We start from the raw sequence: 21,935 nt of genomic DNA on the forward strand, positions 1-21,935 counted from the left end.
GTCCACAGGAACATTTGTGCAATCTTGCATGAAAGGCTGGCTTTGTGGTGTCAGAAATTGAGAGAGCTTTTCTCTTTTGTAGCACTCATCCAGGGCAGCTCGCAGAGATTTTATTCTTGTCTGCAATTCTCACATCAGAAGGAAATATAACACTCCTTATTGTGCCTCATCTATTTGCAGAACAAGTTCAGTAGAGTGCAGGAGGTCTGTTTCAGGACCAGGTCTGTACTGATGTCACTGCTCAGCAGCTGGGGTTGTGAAAAATTAATCCTCCCTCATAGAAATCATATTGTTAAAATTCTTTCTGGCAAGGATGTTAACCTCTGGTCTTTCCACCCTAGTTCTGCTAGGAAAATGAATAGTCATTTACAAACCATTAGCATTCTTTCAAATCAAAATACAATCACATCTTGCTAATTTCAAAGCCTTTTCCTCCCAGCAAATCTCATTAATTATCACAGACAGGTGTTTTGCAACAAAAGCTCCTTCTTGCATTCTCTCTTCTTCTCCAGCCTCCTAGTTGAGCTAATGAAGCTCCAATGATGTCTTTGGAAAAATGGAGCAATTTCTGTAACTGCAGGTTGGAGAGAACAAATAAGGGATGGTAATTGAGGAGAGGCCAGAGGAGAGGCTGCGGGAGCAAAGTTCCCCTGTCTGTGTAAAGAGATCTCTCATCACTGCTGATTAGGGAGGAAGCATTTAGAGAGCCAGAAAGAAAGTAGCTGTGCTTAAAAAAAATAAAGGTTTTTGATAGTTTATTGATATGCAGATGCTGCTGTAGGAAAAGACCACAGACCTCGTTAGGGCAGCCTTTATTTCCTCGAGTTAATGGAGTGTTGGTTTGTATCGAGAGAGGGGAACTGGCATCACCTCCACACTGCTCCTGTGGGAAGTCACTTATCCAAAAAGCTCCCAGGCATGACTTGCAGCTGTGTGAATGCTGTTTACCAACACCCCCTGCATAAATTGGATGCCTCTCTCTGGAATTAGCCAGGTTTCTTATCTCTGTGGAGACGTGCTGTGGAAATGAAGCCTATGTGCCTCCCCAAATATTTGAATCATATTTATAATTATAGCAAGTCTTCCTTCATGGTTGTTGAAAGCAGGCCCTGCCTGCTTTGCTTACACCTAGACAATAGGAAAAGGTGTTTTTTTAGCAGGTATGGTAAATAAATGATACACAGGTGTTTTGCTGGGCTGGTTGACAAGTAGCCCTGCCTTCTCTAGTGGTTATGCATTTTCACAATTCATTCTGGATTATGCCTAGAAGCTCCCTAGTCCCTGCCTCTTCCAAATACATACATTTATATTCTGAACACTGAAAATCAGCAGAATTCAAATACTTTTTAAAGCATATTTGAATTCATCATCAGCAACTCTGAAACTTCAGAGCAGCTCCCAAGGTTTTCAGTATGAAAACCAGGCTCAGGTGTGACCTCATGTCCAGGCATAAGTAGTTATTTTTCCTTTTTATTTGGTAAAGCAAGAGCTCTTATTTCAGGAAGGAATATAAGTATCTTCCCTGCAAAATCCAACAATGAATAAAATTACTTTCAGCCAAGTGTAGGTAATTCTGCCCACATGGAAGTCAGAGACCATGAAAACACTGTGCAAAAGGCTCACAAAGAAATATATCCCTTTCTACCCTGTGGGAGAGGAAGGTGTCACAACAGACACGTTTTTCTATCAGAATGAATGATCTAGTGGTTCCACCTCTCCTGATGAACAGCTGAAGAGAACCACAGCTGGAAACTGGTGCCTTGGTCACGTTATGGCTTTTTTAAGTAGACCAGTGGGGTTTGTAAGAAAGAGTTATTGCTGATGGAACCTCTGCAGATCCCAGCTGCATGAAACATGCTCTGGAAAAGACCAGAAGCTGGAGAGAACTGAGTGATGTGCACTCACCACATCCTCAGGGGGCTGTCAGGAGCCTGCTCACCACAGGTAAGAGAAACTCAGCTGTTCCAGGAGCTGGTTTTTCTCTGACATGTATATCTGCCTCCTCAGGCAAATCCATAGGTGTTTTGCTTTCAGTGGGATTTTATAATTTAACAGCAACAATTTACAATTTTATAATATAAAAACACCTTGTTCACCATAAAATATTCAGCAAGCTTCTTATAAAAATACTTTATTGAAGTTTTCAGAGGGGAGCAGACACAGGGAAAGGTACGAGCAGGTTCAACATTTATCCTGTCATTTCATAGCACATGTACTTTGAGGGGTGTATTTTAACCCATATATAACAGACTGACAGAACACATCACAAATCTGAAATATCACATACACAAGACAAGACATCATTTAAAACCTGACTTCAGATGACACTACTGATCTACTTGACAAATATCACTGAGATACAGTCAGATGCATTTTCTTTTACTCATAGCAGCAGCCAAAAAGCAGTTTGCTTGCAACAGCAAAATGTAATTGGCAATCACAACATCATAAGCTTTTGGATACTACTTTACAACATTTGGGTTTCTATTTGTAAATGTAGTTTTAAGACTTAGGATCTTGAGCTTCCCTGTGCAATACTGTTAAACACGAGCATTTGCCATGGCAACTAATTACTTATTTGTGTTACTACATCACTGAGCAGTGCCAGCAGTGGAATTAATCTGCTTTTTGGTATTACTGCCTCTGTGCCCAAAGAGGTTGCAGAACAAATGGGCAACTGTGATGAAGCATGAGATGGGAAGCAGAGACATAATGCCCAGGATTTTACTGTGAGACCAAGGCTAGAGCCCTGGTTTCTATCTGTGTAATTAGTTGACAGCTCTAAAAGAAATTTAAAATTAAACAGTAAAATAACTGATGCTTGTGTTGACTGAATCAGCTCAACCCTAGGTCTCCAATGAGGTGAGGTATTTCAAAAGAATGCAAGAGTTCTGAAACTTGAAAAATTTAAGAGGTCTGAAAGGAACATTAAAAAAGGACCACAAAAAAAACCAGCACAAGATTTGCTTCTCTCTGAGCTTGTCATTCCCTAACACAGTGCCAGAAGAGTATCTTTAAGGTCCTGCAGAAGAGATTTGAAATGTCTTTTCTGACATCCTGAGTCAGACTCAGGATGGAGGCTGTGGAGAAGCTGGTACTGTGCTGGCACCTTTCACACAGGCACAGGAACCCTTTTCTAGGGGCCTTTCAGGACCTGCTCCCTCTGCCTGGCCCTGGGCAGGAGGGAAGAACTCCCTCGGGAGCCCTGGGCAGGGTGTGGCAGCACCCAGAGGAAATCAGAACAGTTTTGAAGCAGGGAGGGATCAGGCAATGCCAACAGCACGCTTCAAGATGCTCAATGCCTCAGAGCCTGGCTGAAAACTGCTTAGGGCAGAGATCTGTCCCTTCTTGGGGTGTGGAAGGGACATCTATTGCACCCCATGAAACAGGGATCCAGATTATGGCTGCAGCTGCTGTGACAAAAATGATAAATGAGATGTTTTCCTTCTGAGGTTTGTTCTTTCTGTATCATCATCTATGTGTAATAGGTGTGAGGAGAAAATGCTCCCACTTATGAGAAAGATCAGGTCTGCTAACAGCTAAGCTGTAGTTTAGAGCAGTAGTTTAAGCTATATATTTATTTTTATTACCTATTTTTTTTCTGTTTTGAGTTTATTGGAGCAAAATGCTGGTGCTGCTCAGGCTGACTAGGTGGCAGCAGAGCTCTTTTGTGGCACCAGCAAGTGGTGGACACAGATTTCACAACCTGTGCTTAATGTCAATAAACCCCTTTATCCTTCTTTGCAGTGGGATTTTGTTGTTGATGCACTAAAATAAGTTAATAGTGGGCTCTCTTCTGCCTTCCTCACCTGCCCCACACCACTGCTCTTGGGTTCTTCCAAGGAAACAAGATCCAGTCCCACAGCAGAAGTAAACCAAGGCTTTTCTCATCCTCACACTGGGCTGGCTTCACTTTCAGTAGTTCTGAAGGGCATTATGAGGCTGAATCTTCAGTTTCTTGGGACAAAGGAGTTTAATAAAAGCCCTTCTGAAGCTGGAGTGGCAGAGAGGGTACAGGACAGGGTTGACAGCTGAGTTGATCCACAGCAGCCAAAAAGAAGTCTCATACCAGAACTCAGAGATGCACTGGCCGTGGCAGCCAGCGCGGATGATCATCAGGAGAGTGTACGGTGCCCAGCAAATCCCGAAAATGCCCACAATGACTGCCAGTGATTTGGCCACTTTCTTGTCTCTAGAGAGCCTGAAGCGTTGAGTTGTGCTCTGGGACATGATCTTCACCTGTTTCTCTGAGGACAGAGTGGAGGCTGAATTTTTACAGCTCTTTTTGTTGCAACACTTGGGTTTCCTGGAGCTCTCCGAGCTTGTTGCCAGCAGGTCTTTGGCATCCAGGCTGGAAGTGGAGGTTGCTGCTTGAGCTTTGCTCTTAGAGAGGTCGAGGGTTTCAGCTGACTCCTTCTGCTCCCACTTACAGCATTTCAAAGAAAGCTTTGCTTCTGGGCTCCTTTCCATCTCTTCAGTGAAGGACTGGTTGTGCACTTCGTGGAAAACATCCAGGCGCATTTTGGTGCGCTTCTGTATGTTCAGGTAAATGCTTAGGTTGAAAAACATCACACTGATGAAAGGGGTGAAAAACTCCAGCGTGGAGGCTGTCATGAGGAAATACCAGTTGTAGAAGAACTCAGCGTAGCATTCCCCGATGGGGATGATGCTCTGGCCTGATATGTACTCCCAGCTGATAATGGCAGGTCCGTACAGCAGGAATGCCAACACCCACACCATCATCATCTTCAGCACTGCTTGCCTGGTATTGCCTTGCTGGGCTCTGTAGGCGACCTGCAAGAGGAAAGCCTTTTCTTACACACAGTCCCACACCCCAGCTGGCTGAGGCTCCTCACAAATGGACTATTAGCATTCCTGGTAAAGTTGCTAGGCGATATCCCAGCAGTCCAACAAATTGATATGCCGTAGGCAACAGGAGCAATTGCTAGATAAATCACACTCTTACAGGGAAGATTTAGAACTCTCCTTTTACAGCTCCAAAATATGGTGTCTGCTAAGTGGAAATGTACTGACTTGGCTGGAGCCTGGCAGTGTCTGCACCCACCACTTACCCGAGCTGTCCCTGAAAGTCAAGGAGAGGGACTTGACAAACTCCTGGGCTAAATCCGTGTTGTTTTTGTAGTCAGGGAACGAACGAACAGCAGTGGGTCAGATCTGCCTGTGAACTGCTCATTATCTCCTGCAAAAGGCCGAGCATTTTGATCTCCCACACACTCAGAGACCTCACCACATTCCCTGCTAAAGCTGGCCGTGCAGTCTACTGCTGTGCTAGCCAGGGAGAAGCTGTGAGTCTGACTGCAATCCACTTGTTTGTCCTGGGGATAATAAGCTCTTGCAAGTTAGTTAAAAGTCTGCTTAGCGTACACTACTATCCTGTCTCCTGGGAAGGGAGCACCTGCACAACGCGGACTGAGCCTTAAGTGATTTAATTATGCTAGGAATACTAATCTGAAACCACAGCTGAAATATGTATTTGTGGATGATAATTGCCTTCCAGGCTGAAAGATTCGTCATTTCTGGAGGATTCGAAGAACTTTTAATTACTGCACATAATAAAGCAGGAGGAGAGTTATGTCCCTCTCAGCTGCCATGACAGGACTCACCGCTCTTGTCACCGAGAGGAATCTGTCGTAGCTAATCAGTACGATGTTGAAGACCGAAGAGGTGCACAGCAAGTAATCAACCACCAGCCAGAGTTTGCAGAGGCTTCTCCCGAAGATCCATCTCCCCGTCAGCACATAGGGCACGTACAGGGGGATGCAGAAGGCACCTGCAAGCGGAGGGGTCGGTTCCCGGTGGGACTCGGGCTCTGCCCGGCGGCCGCCCCGAGGGACCCGGGCGGGTCCTTCCTTCCCCCCGCGCTCCCGGACGGAGGGAGCGGCCGGGGGGCAGCGGGAGGGGAGCGGGGGCTGCGGGAGGGTGTCGGGGGCAGGAGCGGCTCCGGAGGGGCGGCACGGCCCGGGGGCAGCAGCCGGAGCCCCGGGGGCAGCAGCCGGAGCCCCGGGGGCAGCAGCCGGAGCCCCGGGGGCAGCAGCCGGAGCCCCGGGGGCAGCAGCCGGAGCCCCGGGGGCAGCAGCCGGAGCCCCGGGGGCAGCAGCCGGAGTCCCGGGGGCAGCAGCCGGAGCCCCGGGGGCAGCAGCCGGAGCCCCGGGGGCAGCAGCCGGAGCCCCGGGGGCAGCAGCCGGAGCCCCGGGGGCAGCAGCCGGAGCCCCGGGGGCTCTGCCCGCCCCGCCGCCGATGCCGAGTTGCTGCCGGGCCGTGCCGGTGCGGCGGGCGCCCCGCGGGCGGCACTTTACCTACGAGGAAATCCGAGATGGCCAGGTTGAGGAGGAAGAAGTTGTTCTGGGTGCGCAGGCTGGAGTCCGCCACGAAGGCCAGCATGACCAGCGCGTTGCCCGCCACGGTGACGGCGATGAGCAGGGCCATGAGCGCTCCCAGCGCTGCCGTGCCCGCGGCGGGGAAGCGGCCGGCGGCGGTGGCGGAGCCGTTCAGCGCCCCGCCGCTCTCCATGGCCCGCACCGCTCCCGCCGAGCCGCCGCCGCGGGGCTGCTGCCCCTCCCCGCCCCGCCCGCTCCCGCCTCCCGCCCCGGCCCCCAGAACCCTCCCGAGCAGCCCCGAAACCCCCAGAGCATCCCTAAAGCCTCCCAAGCCGCTCTGCATGCTGCGAGAGCATCCCTGAGCGTCTGCGCATTCCCACGCACCCTCTCAGCCCGGGAGCGTCTTTCTACTACTCCAGAACATCCATGAGGATCCACACATGCCCGTCTCAAACTGGTAGCATCCTTGCATTACCCCAGAGCATCCCTGAATCCCCCCAGAGCATCTTCTCCCATTTCCCTTCCTTTCTCAACCCTGGAGCATCACTGCGTTACCTCAAAGTATCCTTGCTACCCCCTAGAACATCTCTACGTTTCTCTTTCCCCTCTCAGCTCAGAAGCATCCTTGTATTCTCCCAGATCATCCTTGCATTCTGCACAGAAACATTCCTGCACCTCTCCAAAGCGCCCACCATGAGTTTATTGCTCCTGCCGTGGGGTCTGTGCCTTAATGAACAGAAGTGAAGGCAGAACTTAATTTGCCTTTTAATCAGCCAGGAGGGCTCCCTGGGCAGGTGGAACATAGAGGGTAATGACTTTTCCTCTGCTCCTCCTCGGCAGCAGGAGGAAGAGGTAAAGCTGCTGTGTTGCAGGCGATTCTTGGTTTGCAAACCAAGGAGCCCTTGTGGCTCCAGCCCCAGCTCCAGGGAGGTGATTACCTCCTCCCTCTTCCACCGCTTGTTCACCCTTCACAGCTAAAAGGAGTAACTTTTGTCTGAGGGCTTGTTTCAGCCGGTGATTCTGCAGGATGAAGTTACCACTGCACAACCCCTGTGCACGCTGCCTGCTCCAGGCGGCAGGGGGGAAACATCCTCACAGGTATTGTCACAGGGGGAGGATCAGTTCTGCTGTCAGCACCTCTGGAGAACAGCACAGGGATGTGCAGAGCAGCAGCTGCAAAACAGAGCAGGGTGCTGGCTGGAGACCCTGACCTTCTGTCTATTCCAATAAGTTGTGAGGAACAGAGAGAACATAGGCAAAGCAAGAAAACTGTGAAACAAGCCTGTAGTTAATGCCCAGGGGGTTTGCCACGTTCTGATTGCTCCAAAAGCTATTTTCACCTCAGGAACTATTCGAGCCTCACAGAATTCCTCTTCAAGCACACCGCACAGCCTCTGTCCTGGCAGCGGCGGCTGCTCGGGCCGGGAGGGCTCTCTGGGATCGCCGTGAATCATTTACAGCCGGCAGAGCCTCGCCGAGCCTCGAGAACACTTCTCAGCCCTCCAGCAGGGCCGGCCTTTGTGGCACCCAGCAAAGGGTGGCATCAGCAAGAGCCAGCCCCATCCTGTCCCGCAGGCACCGGGACAGAGCGCTGGCTCCGTGTCACAGCCGGGCTCGCCTTCCCCAGCCGCGCTCACCGTGAGCCCGCAGCCGGGCGAGCCTGCAGCCGCCCGCACGTGTGTCCCCTTCCTCGGGGACACAGACGAGTGTCCCCAAGCCCCGCCGCTCCGGGGATGGCTCAGGCTCCGCTGCTGCCGCATCCCGACTGAGGATGTCACTGTGGGCTCGCGGAGATGAGGATGCGGCGAGCGAGAGCCCCGGGCAGGGGAAAACGCCTTGGAGATGCTTCGTGCTTTGGGGGTGATCAGACCTAACCACCGACCTGGCTGAGCCGCGATTTCACCACAGCCCAGCTGGGCAGCTGCAGCAGACAGGACATGAATTTTATGCCCATCACCACAGGTGTGATGGAGAAGCAGTTTTGTAATTTTTTGACGGCTGTGATGTTTAATGAACCACGAACCACTTTCACTGTGCGGCTGTTTGTGATCTGGTGTTATTTGTAATCTCCAGCTATTCAGTCAAGCATTAGTATTCATTGAAATGATTACAAATTCCAAACGATGGAGTGTGTGCCACGAAGCTTCTATCCCTAGGACCAGTTTGCTGTTTGTTAGCTGTCATCCATTATTCAGCATTTTCACCATCCAGATAGAAAGCAAAGCTCCTACTTTGTACCTAAGATAATTTATAAAGTGATCCAATACAATGTGGACAAATCACAGTTATTGTTTATCCAGAGTAAATTGCCAGGATTGTTAGATAAATAAGAGGTAATAGAGCTCACATTACAGGTTTCCTGATCCTGATGTTTCTCTCTTGCTTCAGCAGACAGGACAAGTGTATTTCTAATGTATTTCAGGAAATGTGCCATCTTGTTAATAAAGGAAATCACACAACCTCTATTTAAAGCCAATCACACACAGACATGCAAGCAGGTGGTCTGACAGCTCACATTTGGACCTGGCTTACACAGTACATATGTGTGGATATCCCATATGCTCATAAATGCTCACTGAGGTTCATATAGGGTGTTCTGATCACCCTGCATCAGGCCATGGGGTCCTCTCCTGGGCAGGGAGATCTCCTGACCACTGCTCAATCCTTGTGGATCTGTACAGTGCAACATCCCAGATGGTCAGAGCTGCAGCTCAGCTCCCAGCTCTCCTCAGCCTCATTTCTGTTTATTCTGAGGTTGTGCCTGAGAAGCTGGAGCTGGGGGTGGCAGATCACAGGATGGTTCAGGCTGAGATTTTCCAGGCCAACTCCTCTGCTGCAGCAGGGTCAGACACAGCAGGTTGGCCAGGGCTTTGTCTGGTTGGGGTTTGAATATCTCCAGGAATGAAGACTCCATAACAGACAACCTGTTCCAGCTCCCCTCCAGACTGCCCTCACAGTCAAAAGTCTTCTCTTGTCTGCACCATCTTGCCCACAGGTAGCTCTCTACAAACCTAGAACTAGGAGGATATGCACAAGTTGTAGTTTTTCCATTGCTTACTTCTGTCCCATGGAGCCAGATTGTCTCTAAAACAAACTTTAAAGAAAGAGATTATTAAAAAACCTCATTGTGTTCATGTCTTTATTGATAATAGTTGAAAGTCCTCTGGCATTCCCACAAGTATCTGTCACTATGAAACCTGTCCCTTTATTTCCTTTTCTTCTGCCTTTCATTGTGGGACATGTTTATTCTGTTTGGAAAATTCCCTTTTTTGCTATCCCTTCACAAGTTACCAGCACACATGGGTGAAGAGAAGGGCAGTGTGGCAGAGGAAAGAGATTCCAGAGTGGCTGAAGGCAAAATCTTCAAGGAGCCCTGGAGCTCCTTCTTTGCCAGACCCCTGAGATACAGCACAAACCCTCAGTATAAATATTTCACTTGTAGCACCAATGAGTAGGGCACAGAAAATGCCAGGGGAGTATTTCTCATGCTGGGGATGCCTTTGCAGTGAAACTCTTTGATATTTCTCTTAAAAATAAACCAAACAACAACCTGTCTGGCAAAACTCAGGGAGCTATTGGGACTGAAAACCAGCACAGCATTTCAAACCTGGCTGGGACATGAAGAAATCCTGGTGATTTGCTTCATTCAGCTCAGCCAGGTGTCAAAACAGCTTCTGCTGGTGGCAGAAGGTCTCTACCATATTGAAAAGTTCATAATTGAGAGAGTCTGATCTCAAAAAAAGATGATGATGACCAGAATAATCCTTGAAAATGTTAAGAAATAACCTGTGAGCCAACTTTCAGAAAGGTGAGAGGACCTAACATCTCCACTCCCAAAGCAACATGTGCTGAGAGCTGGAAATGGCCACAAAGCCACCGTGTCCCTGAGAAGGATCACAAATTCTGGAGAGGAACTGTCCCCATCTGGACACAATGTGTGTCCACTCAAAACATGTCCTGTACCTTTCCACTTCTTTCTTCTCCTTCCTTCTTTCCTCTCCTTCCTTTGTTCTTTGTCTTCATTCCCAGCTATAACCTGCAAATCCAAACTCTCAAAGCTTTAAAAAATGCATCATTTAGCAGGGGGAGACTTTTCATTGTTCATAGTCTTGAACTGCCACGACTTCTTTTGGCTTCTTGGGAACGAGCTCCTTAAAATTACAAATCGCCTTGTCACCACAAAAAGTCATATTTCTATACTTGTTCAATCCAACAGCACTTTTGTGAGCAGGGGAATGCTGAGTTTAATGACTCTGGGGGAGGAAAACACCGCAGAGCAGGATGAGTAATGCCATTAGTAATGAAGTAACTGTCTGATCAGAGTTCACACCTGATTCTTGTCAAGGCCAATTCAGTATTGTATTTTGAAATGAAAATTTCAGAGCACAGTGGGGAATGAAACCAGAAGTCATCCTACATCTGTCAGCTTGGACTGAGTTGGCAGCTGCTGTTCAGAACGATAGATGTTTTCGGATAGAGACAGCAGGGTCTGAATATGAGGATGTGAAATCCATGTGCAGCTGCTACCAACCACACTGGAAGCATTTTGCCACATGGAGGGGTGAATGTTAAAGCTCTGTAGAAAAAGTATCCATTAAATTTGGGGATGGTCCATCCTGATGGATCCCATCAGGGGCTGGTTTAAGAGGCAAGGCTGGCTTTTGTTTCTAATACTCTTAATGGCAGCAAGCAGTGTGGGTAAGGAGTGACAAAAAGAGATTTGGGAAGGACTAAAACATTTCTAATCAAAGCCAGCTCTGTTCCCAGGCAGATGGAAAACAGAGCAGCTGTAGAGAAATGAGCTGGGTTTCTCTGGGCCGTGGTGCAAGCTGTGGCACAGTGGGCTCCTTTGCATTCCATCAGACTTCATAAAACTTTGGGTCACTAAGCAATTAGAGGGGGAGAGTTTAAGCCCATTTGTGGAGTCTGTGGATGTCTCCAGAGCTACCACCAGGTTCTCATGTGAGGAGACCTACAAATGTCAGCTCGCTCACTTCCTGCAGGAGCTCATTGGTAACCTTATGTAATATTTAACAGACTTCCTGGGCTAATTAAGTATATTACTTTATATAGTAACTAACATATCTCTAATACGTATCAAAATTTAATTCAGTTTAATTCATTATCGCTGCTCAACGTGGGCCCAATTCTCTTTCCCCTTATAAAGATGCAAATCTGTGAATTCTCTGTGTGCCTCAGGGAGGATGATGGAGCCCTGGGTGTGCCAGATCCCTTGCAAACACAAACATAGACAACTTTGCTCTCGTCTCTGCCCAACTTAACTGAACCAAGAGTTACTTCTAGGTCATGCCAGGGCAGTTGAGAGAACAAGCTGTCCCCAGAGGCTCCCATCAGATGTCTTGTAAGCTGGAGGGTCCTTCAGGCACTGTATTTGAGGGATTTTTCTATAAGCCAAAGCTTGTGTTTTGTGTATGACACTTCATCCCAAAGCATATGTGGTTGTATAAGAAACATGGAATAGAGGGAAACACATTTCTCTGGAGAGCAGAGGGCAAACAAATCTCTGAGATTAGGAGAATCAGCAGTCTAGCTAACTTTATCTTGTTTATTTGGCCATTTGGCTTCTGTGATAATGAAAACTGGTGCCTCCAGGTGCTGGGCAGTGTCTAGGAGGGGGCTGAAGCCTGTTGTTATTCTCTCCTTCTCCAGTGGCTCCTGTGAAATGATGCAGCATCTGCCCAGGCCCTTTGGGCAGCCCTCCTTCACCAAGACACCATCTCTGTTATCTCCCTGGAGATGCTGCCATTTCAGGCAGGAATTTCAAGTGTTTGTGTTTCTAAAAGCCCTCTCAAGGTTTGAGGTCCAACACTTAAGCATCAGTTATCAAGTACATTTTCTTCAGAGAAAGATGCCCTTTCTAGGGAGAGGGTAACACATCCCTCTGTCCTTCCAGCCCCCATCAGCTCTGCCAAATTTCCTGTCTCACCCCTGTCAGCCACTGTGGCCACTTCTCCATTCCTGAAGGGGCTGGATTCTGTTCAGCTCCCTGGTTGTGAATTTGCTGCCAGAGGGATGCTGCTCCCCCTGCCTGCCCGTTGCCTTCCAAAGCCTGCCCCGCAGTCTCCAGATCACTCTAATTTAAAAAGACCTCCATCTGTACAAGGATTTTCCCTGACTCCTGGCTTTTCTCATAAAAAACCTTGTCTCAACCCCATCTCAGTCTGCTTGAGACAATGCCAAGCCTGCCCTTAGATCTGTGTAACAAAGGCAGATGGAGAATGTATTTCCTATTAAGCCGTGGTGTGCTTAATGTATTCCCTTCTATTAACGACTGCTCTGGGTCCTGATCTCTGATTCATCATCTTTTCATTCTTTTGATGTTCATTATAAGGCAGCAGAGACTAACAGAGAGTATGCCAGGCATCCAACTACAAAGGCATGGGGAAGAGGAGTGAAAAGGGACACAGTGACAGGAGGAAGATGAAGCATTTAGGAAGCATCAGTTCACTGCAGAAAAAGCTGCAAAGATGCTCAGGATGTTTTTGCTTGTGCTGTTATCTACTGCCTTCCTCTTCCAAGCCCAAATCCGTGTTGCTGAAACTAATTTAACCTCTAGAAAAATCATTTGGAATCAGATTTGTGCAAAGATAGTACAGGGCAAAGGAAACAGAGCCCTCCTGGGTCTGGAGAGCTGAGACCTCCAGCAGGTCTCTTTATTGGTCTGGCTGGCAGCAAACAGGGTTTTAGCAAATAAATCCATCTCATCAGGCACCCTGGGCTTTGCTGAGGCTTCTGGCCTGAAGAGAGGGAGTTTGCTGTGGCTGTAAGTCACAGGATTCTCCTCTTCCTGACTGTGATGATGAGAGGGATCTTCTTGTGAACGCTGTCTTGGTAAGCTCTCTTGGGGGACTCGGAACGCTACAGAGCTGCCTCTGGATATCACAGCTGCTGTGATCTGAGTTCAGACATCCTGGAACAAAAAAAAAAAAAAACGGGAAAAAGAAGAACTGAAAGTCCTTCCCTCTCCAATAATCATGTCCTGACCTCTGCCTAACCAGAGTGCAGCCGTGCTGGAGGGAGAAGTTGGGGACAAGGAACATTAATCACTTTCAGTGTAATTTAACGGATTGAATAACACAGGAGCTGTAGAAAACAAGATGTGCACGAGCTGGGTCATCCTTCTGAAGGGTACTTGCTGTCATCCCTCTGGCTGTTCTCTGCCTCAGCACAGCAGGATCGCTGGTCAGATCCAACACCTCCAGGATGATGGTCAGTCAGTGAATTTCCTGCATGGTGTGGGCCCAGAGAGTAGAGAAGCAAGAATCTGGGGGATGCATAAGCCAGATCTCCTTTTAGGCTGCATGACAAACTCTACCTGCTTATCCCAAAACCAGTGGCCACAGAAACTCCTCTTACCTTTTTGCTTCACTCACATCTCCTCCCTGTGGAGGCTGAGACACATCTCCCTAGCAGGGAGGGGAAGCATCAAATCATTCTCACCTGTCTCCTTTCTTTTACAGGGCCTACAAGATACTGTGAAGCTTGAAAATCAATGTCAACCACACAAAATCCCTTAAATCCCTCAAAATTTTTGCAGGCAGTATTATCTGATGAAGGTTGGGTTGGTGCTTGGCAGGTGGAGGATTCCTCAGTAATTTGCTTGGAAAAAGAGAAGAATAGCAAAAATAGGAATGAGATGCAGACCTGAGCACGGAGGGAGGGTGCCAAGTGTTCCAGTGGTTATACAGCTCCCCTGGAGCTCAGGGGCATCTCTGGTCACTGCAAAGAGGGAGTTCTTCTGCTTTCCAACCAGATGTTGAAGGAGACAAAAAGCAATGATGTCCCATGAGCAGAGAGGTTCTGCCTGGAGCTGCCACTGGAGCTGTGGCTGGAAAAGCAGAGCCAGGACAAGTGGGAATAGAGGAGGGAACCAAACTGGAGCCAGGTTCCATCAGCATCTTCCTGGTGGCTAAAGGTTTTGGCATTAAGTGAGGAACTGGGATATTCACCTTCCCCACAGGGACACAGGTCCCACCACACTGCCACCCCCTCCCACGGTGCAATTTCTCTTTTAATCTCCCCTTGTTCTGCTCTGCTTTAACTCTGGGAGTGAGGTGCTTTGTGGGGAAGGCTCTGCCTGTCATTTCAGGTGCAATTTCCCTTCATCCTTGCTTTATGCTGTCCATCAGCATTGTCTGACAGCATGACATGGTTCATTAAAAAAGGGAGGGATCAGGTGCAGGATGAATTTTCCAAATAATTTTGCAAACAACTCTGTGTAGAGGCACAGAACAGCTTTCTGAAACAGAGTTAATAATTCCAGTTGTTAATAATGCACCACTCACAGCTGATGCTGTTCCCAGCACCCACAGCCAGGCTGTGCAGATCCCACTTGTTTGCAGGCAGGTTGGGAAGGGAGAGAAGTGATTCTGAATAATATTTCATGTGACATGGCATTTAAGAATATTATGGCATTGTTTTAAAACATTCACAATTTCTAAGCAATCCTGCCAGAGATTGCATGTATAAAAATCTGCTTATCTGTTTCTATAGATTGACTTCATACATGTGGTCTCCTCAGCTTTTCACAGCACTTTTTGAGCATTGGGACACACCACAGACTTCCCCAAATTAATTGTGCAAAGTGCACAGTGTTTTAAAAAACAGTTCCTAAATAGATACTCGGTATTGAGCAAGAAAGGTAAGAGATTGGGAAAGCACATGAGCTACTATTTACAGCAGCTGAATTTCAAAAAGTTTTAGCATGTTACAATCCCTCTTGAAAACAAGCAGGAAATATTCCACAATATTCCTTTAATTCAATTATCATGATTAAGTTGGGGTTTTTTAATGACACTACTTTTAGCAGCTCAGACCACCTGAAGTGGACCTCCTGCTCACTACCCTGGCCAGCAGGGCTGCAGAAACACGGCATGAAGGGATGATCAGGGCTCATGGAGCTTCAGGGATGTGCTTCAAAGAGCTTTTTTATTGCTCTGCTCACCTTCAGAGCTCTGGTCGCTGGGTGAGGTGCTCAGCAAGTGTGGAACAGTGGAAAAAACAGTGCAAGGATGAGGAAGAGGGAAGCTTGTGTCTGTAATGGTTCACCTGCAGTTATCTGCCATTGTGCATTCTGTTCCTGCTTCTCATTAGCATAGAACCGGGAGAGTGTTTAATTGCAACACGGCTCTGTCCATGGCATTATGTGCAAACAGCTCAGCTTTGTGGGGCTGAGGAGTGATGGATGAACTGCCCTGATGGAGATCAGGAGGGGCAGCAGGGCACAGCTGCTGGAGATGAAGAGGCAGAATACAAACTGCAGGGTGCTGGGCACCAGTCTGAGGTTGTACAAGTGCTGCTGTGAGCAGGCTGTTCTCTCTTCTTTCCACTGATCACTTGGTGGTGGCAGAGTCCCACATCCCAGTTTGCATCCCAACGTGTTTTAAAATGCGAGGCTGATTTTCCAAAGCATCCACGGCTGGCTGTGGGGACAGGGAGCTGCAGGAGCCTGGATTTGGGATTGCACATTCCTGGCTGTGCCTCGTCATCCTGACCTGTGCATGGTCATTGCACAGTGGCATTGAAATCCAATCCTGCACAACGACAGCAGCTGCGTGGAGAGGAGAGGAAGGAACAGAGTTGTGCTCTTGGGAGTTGTGTGAGGAGGACTGAGGCTGAAGAATGCACTGAAATCAAGTCATGACTTGAAGCAAAGAGGCTGTGTAGCAGTGAAATGTACTTGGCCACAGCTCACTTTGTTGATGCACTTGACAGAGGACCACATGAATTTGAGCTGCTCTATGTGGACCAGCCAGAAGTGGAGGGAAAACTGCCCAGACTTTCCCTGCAGTCTGGTCTCCAGCACAGGGAGAGATGCTAAAGCTGTCCCTGTCTCCATCCCTGCTCCTGTCAGCTGGGCTGGAAGCTCAGCTCAGGTCCATTCTCCCAGCTGTGGTCCCTGTGCACAGGCTGAAGGTGAGTGGAGTGCTGAGCCTGCTGAGCTGGCTCTGTGCACACATCCAGGTACCAGGCGATTTCAGAGAGTCTCCGGCAGTGCTTTGGTGCCATGAAGTGAGGGGTGAGGTTTCAAACCAATGGTCTCTGCTCTTAGGTGCCCTCTTCCCTGCAGGAAAAGGAGTTTTTCTGTGGCCTGGCTGGATCTGTGCTCACAAGCTGATCTGACCAGTGAGGAGAATAAAATCAACACTTTTACTTTGGCATGTTAGCCCGAACATCCGAGTCACCACACAGCTCTGCAGCCACCTCATCTCCTGCTCCCACTCCCACAGCCTCTGTGCTGGTGCCCTGAAATGCTGCCACCAGCATTAGACATAACAGCAGGCTTAATTAAAGGGTGGCAGCCTGCCAGCATCCAAGAGGCAGAGCTGAGCTGGCTGCACTGCTTTCAAAGGGGTATTAAAAAAAAAAAAAAAAACACACTGGGAAATAGCAGGGCAAGCCTTGTCACACTGATGTTGCTGTGGGTCAAGCATCTGTTTTGCCTCAGGTCCATCCCCTGGGAAGAGGAGTGGAGCAGGGGCTCTGTGGCCCCTGACCCTGTGGCTGACCCCACTCCCGGGGTGCTCACGGGGACCCTTCCCAGTGGGGAGCACAATGTGAGGTTGTCACATCTCCATCCTGCCCTGCTGGACAGGGAGATGGAAAAGCAGGATCCCCCCATTTCTGCAGGCTGGGGTGGAGCTGAGGAATTTATTCCCTTCTGTGATAAAATGAGATGACATAATATATTTCCATGGTTATCAGAGATCTCAATATCTCTGAGTGAGGGACGGCATCACCTGAGCTGTGTCCCAGCCCTGCTATGGAGCTGTCACAGCATCTGCCCCTCCATCTGATGGTCTCAGTCCAGTCTTGATGCTGGATACTGACAATCCATTCCTGGAGGAAAAAAACACTTTTGCATCTGGAACCAAGTGCCAGCAGCTGCACAAAAGCAGGACAAGGACGGACCCACTGTGGGAGGAGAAAGGTAAAGTGCTCGGGCCCTGTGGCACATGTGCTTCTCAGCTTGAGGCAGATAACAGACAATACCCTGGTTATTGGAATGCATTTAGCACTCTGCAATGCCTGCTTAAAGAATAGCTCTTCCAACAAAAAAAGAAAAGACCAGAGAAAAAGAAATCAGCCTTTTGCTTCTGAGTCCTCGCTTTGCTTCACCCTCAGGATTTGGTCCGCTGTGTGTCCAGCATAATTATTAAGCAAGTTCTGATGGAAGAATTTTATTTACCCAGCCTCAAAAAGGAAGAAAGGAATCCTTAATAGTGGATTAGATTAAAAAAACATAATTTATTTCTCAATAAGTGCTTTAGATGTAAGATCAATGGCTCAAGGCTGATTGATAGGAGCTGTTTGCAAAGACCTTAGATCTAATTGTACCCAGGCAATCACACAGACTTTTTCTTTGACCAGTAACTAGACACCATCTCTCTTGTGCAGATGGGGGAAGGGACCAGAAAATAGCAATACTTTGCATTGGAGAGTTGCTCAGCAACTGTCCCATATTATTTTTGAGTTATCCTTGAGCACAACCTCCTTTCTCTTTCATCTTCATGTAATTTTTGTTGCTGTTACCTCTCAAAAAGACAATGTTTAAAAAGAATTGCATCTCCATTTGCCACAATATTTTTCTTTTTTTTTTTTTTTTTTTTAATATTTTTTCCCTCAAGCACAACCAAAGCCTGATGACATCGGGGAAAGCAGTGCATTACTTTGCAGAGGAGAGGAAATTAATGTCCACCTACTCTGCTAGGGCCTTTCACAGGGTATTGGAAGACAGAGATTTAACATCTTTTTCTGTACATGGTCCACAGATGATATTTAGAGACAAATAACTGTTTAACTCTTGCCACCAAGCAGCCACTCAGCTGGGTTTGGGCAGGCAAGGTGGTGTTAGAGCTCCCATTTTGGCAGCCTCTGATTAAGAAATGGCATTGGGGTGATTTGTCAAGGAAGGAGAGTGCCAGGGCTGGGATTTCTCACCAGGCTGTAATTCCAGCTGGAGCTTGGCATGGACAACATTACTCTACAGTCCTGATTTGGAAGGAGAACAACATCTCATCCACCAGCTATTATAAGCCCTGCTGATAAATGCCTTTATGTGACACAAGAAGTGATGAAACCCTGAGCTGCTCAGCCTGAACCAGAGCTGCCTCCATGCTCTCCATGATGCATGACACACATCCCTCGTGGGGCCCAGCAGAAAGGAACTTCTGATTATTGGGGTTCATCTGGTCCTTTGTTCTCATTTGTTTTCTGCTATTGCCACACACAGAGAGAAACAAGAGATTTGCACTGCTTTGGTCTCTCCTTGGTACCACACAGAGAAGAAAAGCAACAAGTAAAACACCAAGTCCCTGAAATAGATTAAAAAACCAAACCCTTAAGAAACATAGTGAAGAAAAAACCCCAAGATTTTAAATGACATTTGCAAATATGAGTCAGGAGCATCTTCTGTGAAACTGCTGCCAGCTACCCGGACTAAAGATGGAATGATTCCAGCAGAGTCCCTGCTCAGGGGGAACACACAGCACTCCTGAGGCAGGGAACAGCCCAGCCAGGGGATGCTCTCAGAGGAACAACCAATTTCATCACTTCTCTGCCTCAGAGTAACCCTGTTAGGCAATCCCTCACCCGGGCATGGGGATTTCTTCTCACACTCCTTCCCCCGAAAGCAGCTTGTTTATTTTGCTGGTTTCAGGTTTTACCTCCTAAACGACAGAAAAACAAAACCCTGAAAGTTTGCATGCAAATTAACCCCTGAGGCAGCAGAAGGGAGCAAATTTCTACATCTAGTAAAAATCTCAACTGCAAAGTTCTAAAAATAGACTTTTCTTGCCTCGGGAATTCTAGCCTTGCCTTATGAGTCGTGGTGCTGCAGATTATTGCATTCATAATTTAAATGTTGGATGGGTATAAAATTACTGGTGTGGGAGTTATTCAATTTCTGGTAAGTACATTTACATTAAATAGTGGCTGCACACACAAAAGATAGGAAAAAGTCCTTCCACTTCTGTTTGCCTGAGGCAGTGAGAGCATGTGCAGCCTCACAAGGCTGCTCTTGTGAACAGATAATGCTTTTTTCCTAATAAAACCTGCATAAAGTTTACTCTGGCTGAAAGGTTCACTTGTGTCTCCTCTCTTGGCATAGGGCTGCTCCAGACTCATCTCTCTCCAGGTTAGAAGAACTCCCAGGGTGATCTGAGCACTGCCAAGGATGGGTGATGCTTTGAACTAAAAAAAAGAGATTGATTCAGTGTAGATATTAAGGAAAAAAATGACAATGAGCCTGGTATAATACCAGAACAAATTGTCCAGAGAAGTGATGGATGTGATGGATGTCCCGTCCCTGGAAGTGTTCAAGGTGAGGTGGGACAGGACTTTGAGCAACCTGGTCTACTTGAAGGAATGGACCAAAACTTCTAACCCAAACTATCCTATAATTCTATGACTAATCTGAGGAAATCCTATGATTCTATGACTAATTTGAGGAAACATGAGGCTCATTGGCTCCTTCCTCACCCCACTCCTTCCTGCCTCAGTCTTTACTCCTTCTGCCTCCATGCTCCCACAGAAGGGCTGTTTTTCCTGTGCAAATCCACTTCCCAAGAAGCAGTGGCTGCATCTGGAGAGCCATTGCTGGACCCTGCTTGAGCTGCATGTGAGGGGCTGCAGCAGCTCCAGCCCAGCTGCACCTGCAGCAAACAGCCCTGGCCATCCCACAACAGCAGGTCAAGGCCCCTGGGGCACTTGATTGCCAGACAGCCTGGGGGTTTCAGTGATTTCTTTTTTTTATTGATGCTGTTTTAACTCAGAGAGCGTGACCCTCCCAGTGAATCACATCGTGGTCAATTAGAAGTTTCCTGTCCGTCGTGCCTTCTTGGACATTATTCCCAGCAGTGTAAATGCCATGCTTGGAGCCAAAATTGAGCTCTGTCAGCCAGGGAGAAACCCTCACTCAGTGTAAACAGGGAGAGAGGACTTGCAAAATCCCCTCCAGAATGGCAAGGCTGGAAAAACACCATTGTGCTTTGCATCCAGAGCGGCCGCGCGCAGGTAAAGCGGCTTCTCCCCCTTCCAGGTTCCCATCCCTGGAGACAAGAACCCATGGAAATGTGAACCCTGGGCAGTGCTGCAGGAAGAATGGCCCCTCGTTGCTGGAAGCCTTAGCAGGGAGCCAGCTGGCAGGGCTCCTTCCTGCTGCCGTGGGGCCGGATGGCCGGGAATGTGGAGTTTGGGAAACGCTGGCGTGGCCAGCCCAGGCAGGCACACACGGGCAGCAGCTCTCCTGCCAACCCCCAGTGCCTGGATTTCCACCCCTGCTCTGGCTTCAGGACATCGTTTATTTTCCATGGAAATGGGGACAAGTGGGGATTTTCGCCATCAGGGTGAGCTGCAATTTCCACCAACCCGCCTTCGTTGTTAGAGGTATCTAATTTGACATTTAGCTTTGTTACGGTAAAAAAGTGGATTTTTTTCAGACTGAATCCACCTCACTCTTCTGATACCCAGTATACAAACAGAAACCAAAATGATTCATGGTACTTTAATACAAAATAAAACAAACTCCTTCCTCCACAACAGAGTCCTTTCTTTCCCTCTGATGGCCGTTCTTCCACCTCATCACTTGTTTTCTCCCATTTTCTGAAAGAGCTTCCTTGGACAAAAATAATGCTGATCATGTAAGATGGCATTGTGAATATCAATGAAGGTTTCTCTTCTTTTCCTTCTGCTCCCAGCTCCTTCTCTGGGCTAAAAGTAAATAGAGTCAGCTGTAGCTGACACAGAAGCTGATGAGGGAGGCACATTAGTTTGTCTGCCTGTCGGGGATTTCTTGTGTAGCAGCCTTCAGATCCAGAGCCAAGCTTCCCAACTCCATCTGGGACAGGATCTGGGACAGGATCTGATTTTTCCTTTTTGTTCATGCTCAAATATCTTATTTACTTCATTACCTTTCTTTTCGGGGTGGAATTTCATGATGAGACCTTTTTAAAACCAGCCTGTACATTAGCATAATTTATTTTGGGAAAGTTGAGATGCTAATTTTTAAGCACAGAAAATACAGTGGCACTGTAAAATTAACCTGGATCTTGTTTTGATGCATATGTGTGAATTTGTAATTACTAATTAGTTTGTTCTAGTGGTTGCCTAGGGACAAGTGGACAGGACTTTGTTATAAAGTACAGGAGACAATTCTAGCAAGTAATATGTGCATATAAATATTTGCTGGATCAAAGGTGCTAATTTTACTAAGAGAAAATGACATGCTAAAACAATCTATATCAGTAAACACAGCTGACAGACTGCTTTACACAGTGTGGGTTTTTTTTCTTTTTTCCCTATTTTCATTTTTTTCTTTTTGTAAGTGTCGCTGGTTGTCACAAGTCACAGGGTTAAAATCCAGGGATTTTTTTTGCAAAACTGCAGGGCTGAACTGTCCTGACCCATTCCTGGGGTCAGTGGCTGCCTGAGCTCTCTGCTGCATCGTGAGAAGGTGGCATCCTGGGTGTCAGGGCAGCTGTCTTTGTGCTGTGACCTCTGCCAGGGGGGCACAGTGCAGATATGCCATCAGGAACACTTGGGAAATACATGTGCATGCCACAGAGAACAGTTCTTTGC

General features: G+C 47.8%; 1 protein-coding gene across 1 annotated transcript; it reads right to left on the minus strand.

Moving 5' to 3' along the window:
* Positions 1–3,915: 3,915 nt before the first annotated feature.
* HRH3 (histamine receptor H3) lies at positions 3,916–6,681 on the minus strand. The gene is made up of 3 exons (XM_058850971.1): positions 6,318–6,681; positions 5,625–5,791; positions 3,916–4,794 (listed from the first exon to the last, which is right to left on the minus strand). Exons 1-3 carry the CDS (start codon positions 6,679–6,681, stop codon positions 3,916–3,918), a joined length of 1,410 nt encoding a protein of 469 aa, XP_058706954.1.
* Between the last annotated feature and the right edge of the window lie 15,254 nt (positions 6,682–21,935).

The sequence above is a fragment of the Poecile atricapillus genome, chromosome 15 (assembly GCF_030490865.1).
Source record: "Poecile atricapillus isolate bPoeAtr1 chromosome 15, bPoeAtr1.hap1, whole genome shotgun sequence".
NCBI lineage: Eukaryota > Metazoa > Chordata > Aves > Passeriformes > Paridae > Poecile > Poecile atricapillus.

What these genes read in the sequence shown, in the direction of transcription:
- HRH3 (XM_058850971.1), bottom strand. Translation starts at nt 6,681, where the DNA reads ATGCAGAGCGGCTTGGGAGGCTTTAGGGATGCTCTGGGGGTTTCGGGG. An exon ending in CATCTCGGATTTCCTCGTAG is followed by an intron (nt 5,792 to 6,317) that starts GTAAAGTGCCGC and finishes CTCCGCTTGCAG; the next exon opens with GTGCCTTCTGCATCCCCCTG. An exon ending in TCCTCTCGGTGACAAGAGCG is followed by an intron (nt 4,795 to 5,624) that starts GTGAGTCCTGTC and finishes TTCCTCTTGCAG; the next exon opens with GTCGCCTACAGAGCCCAGCA.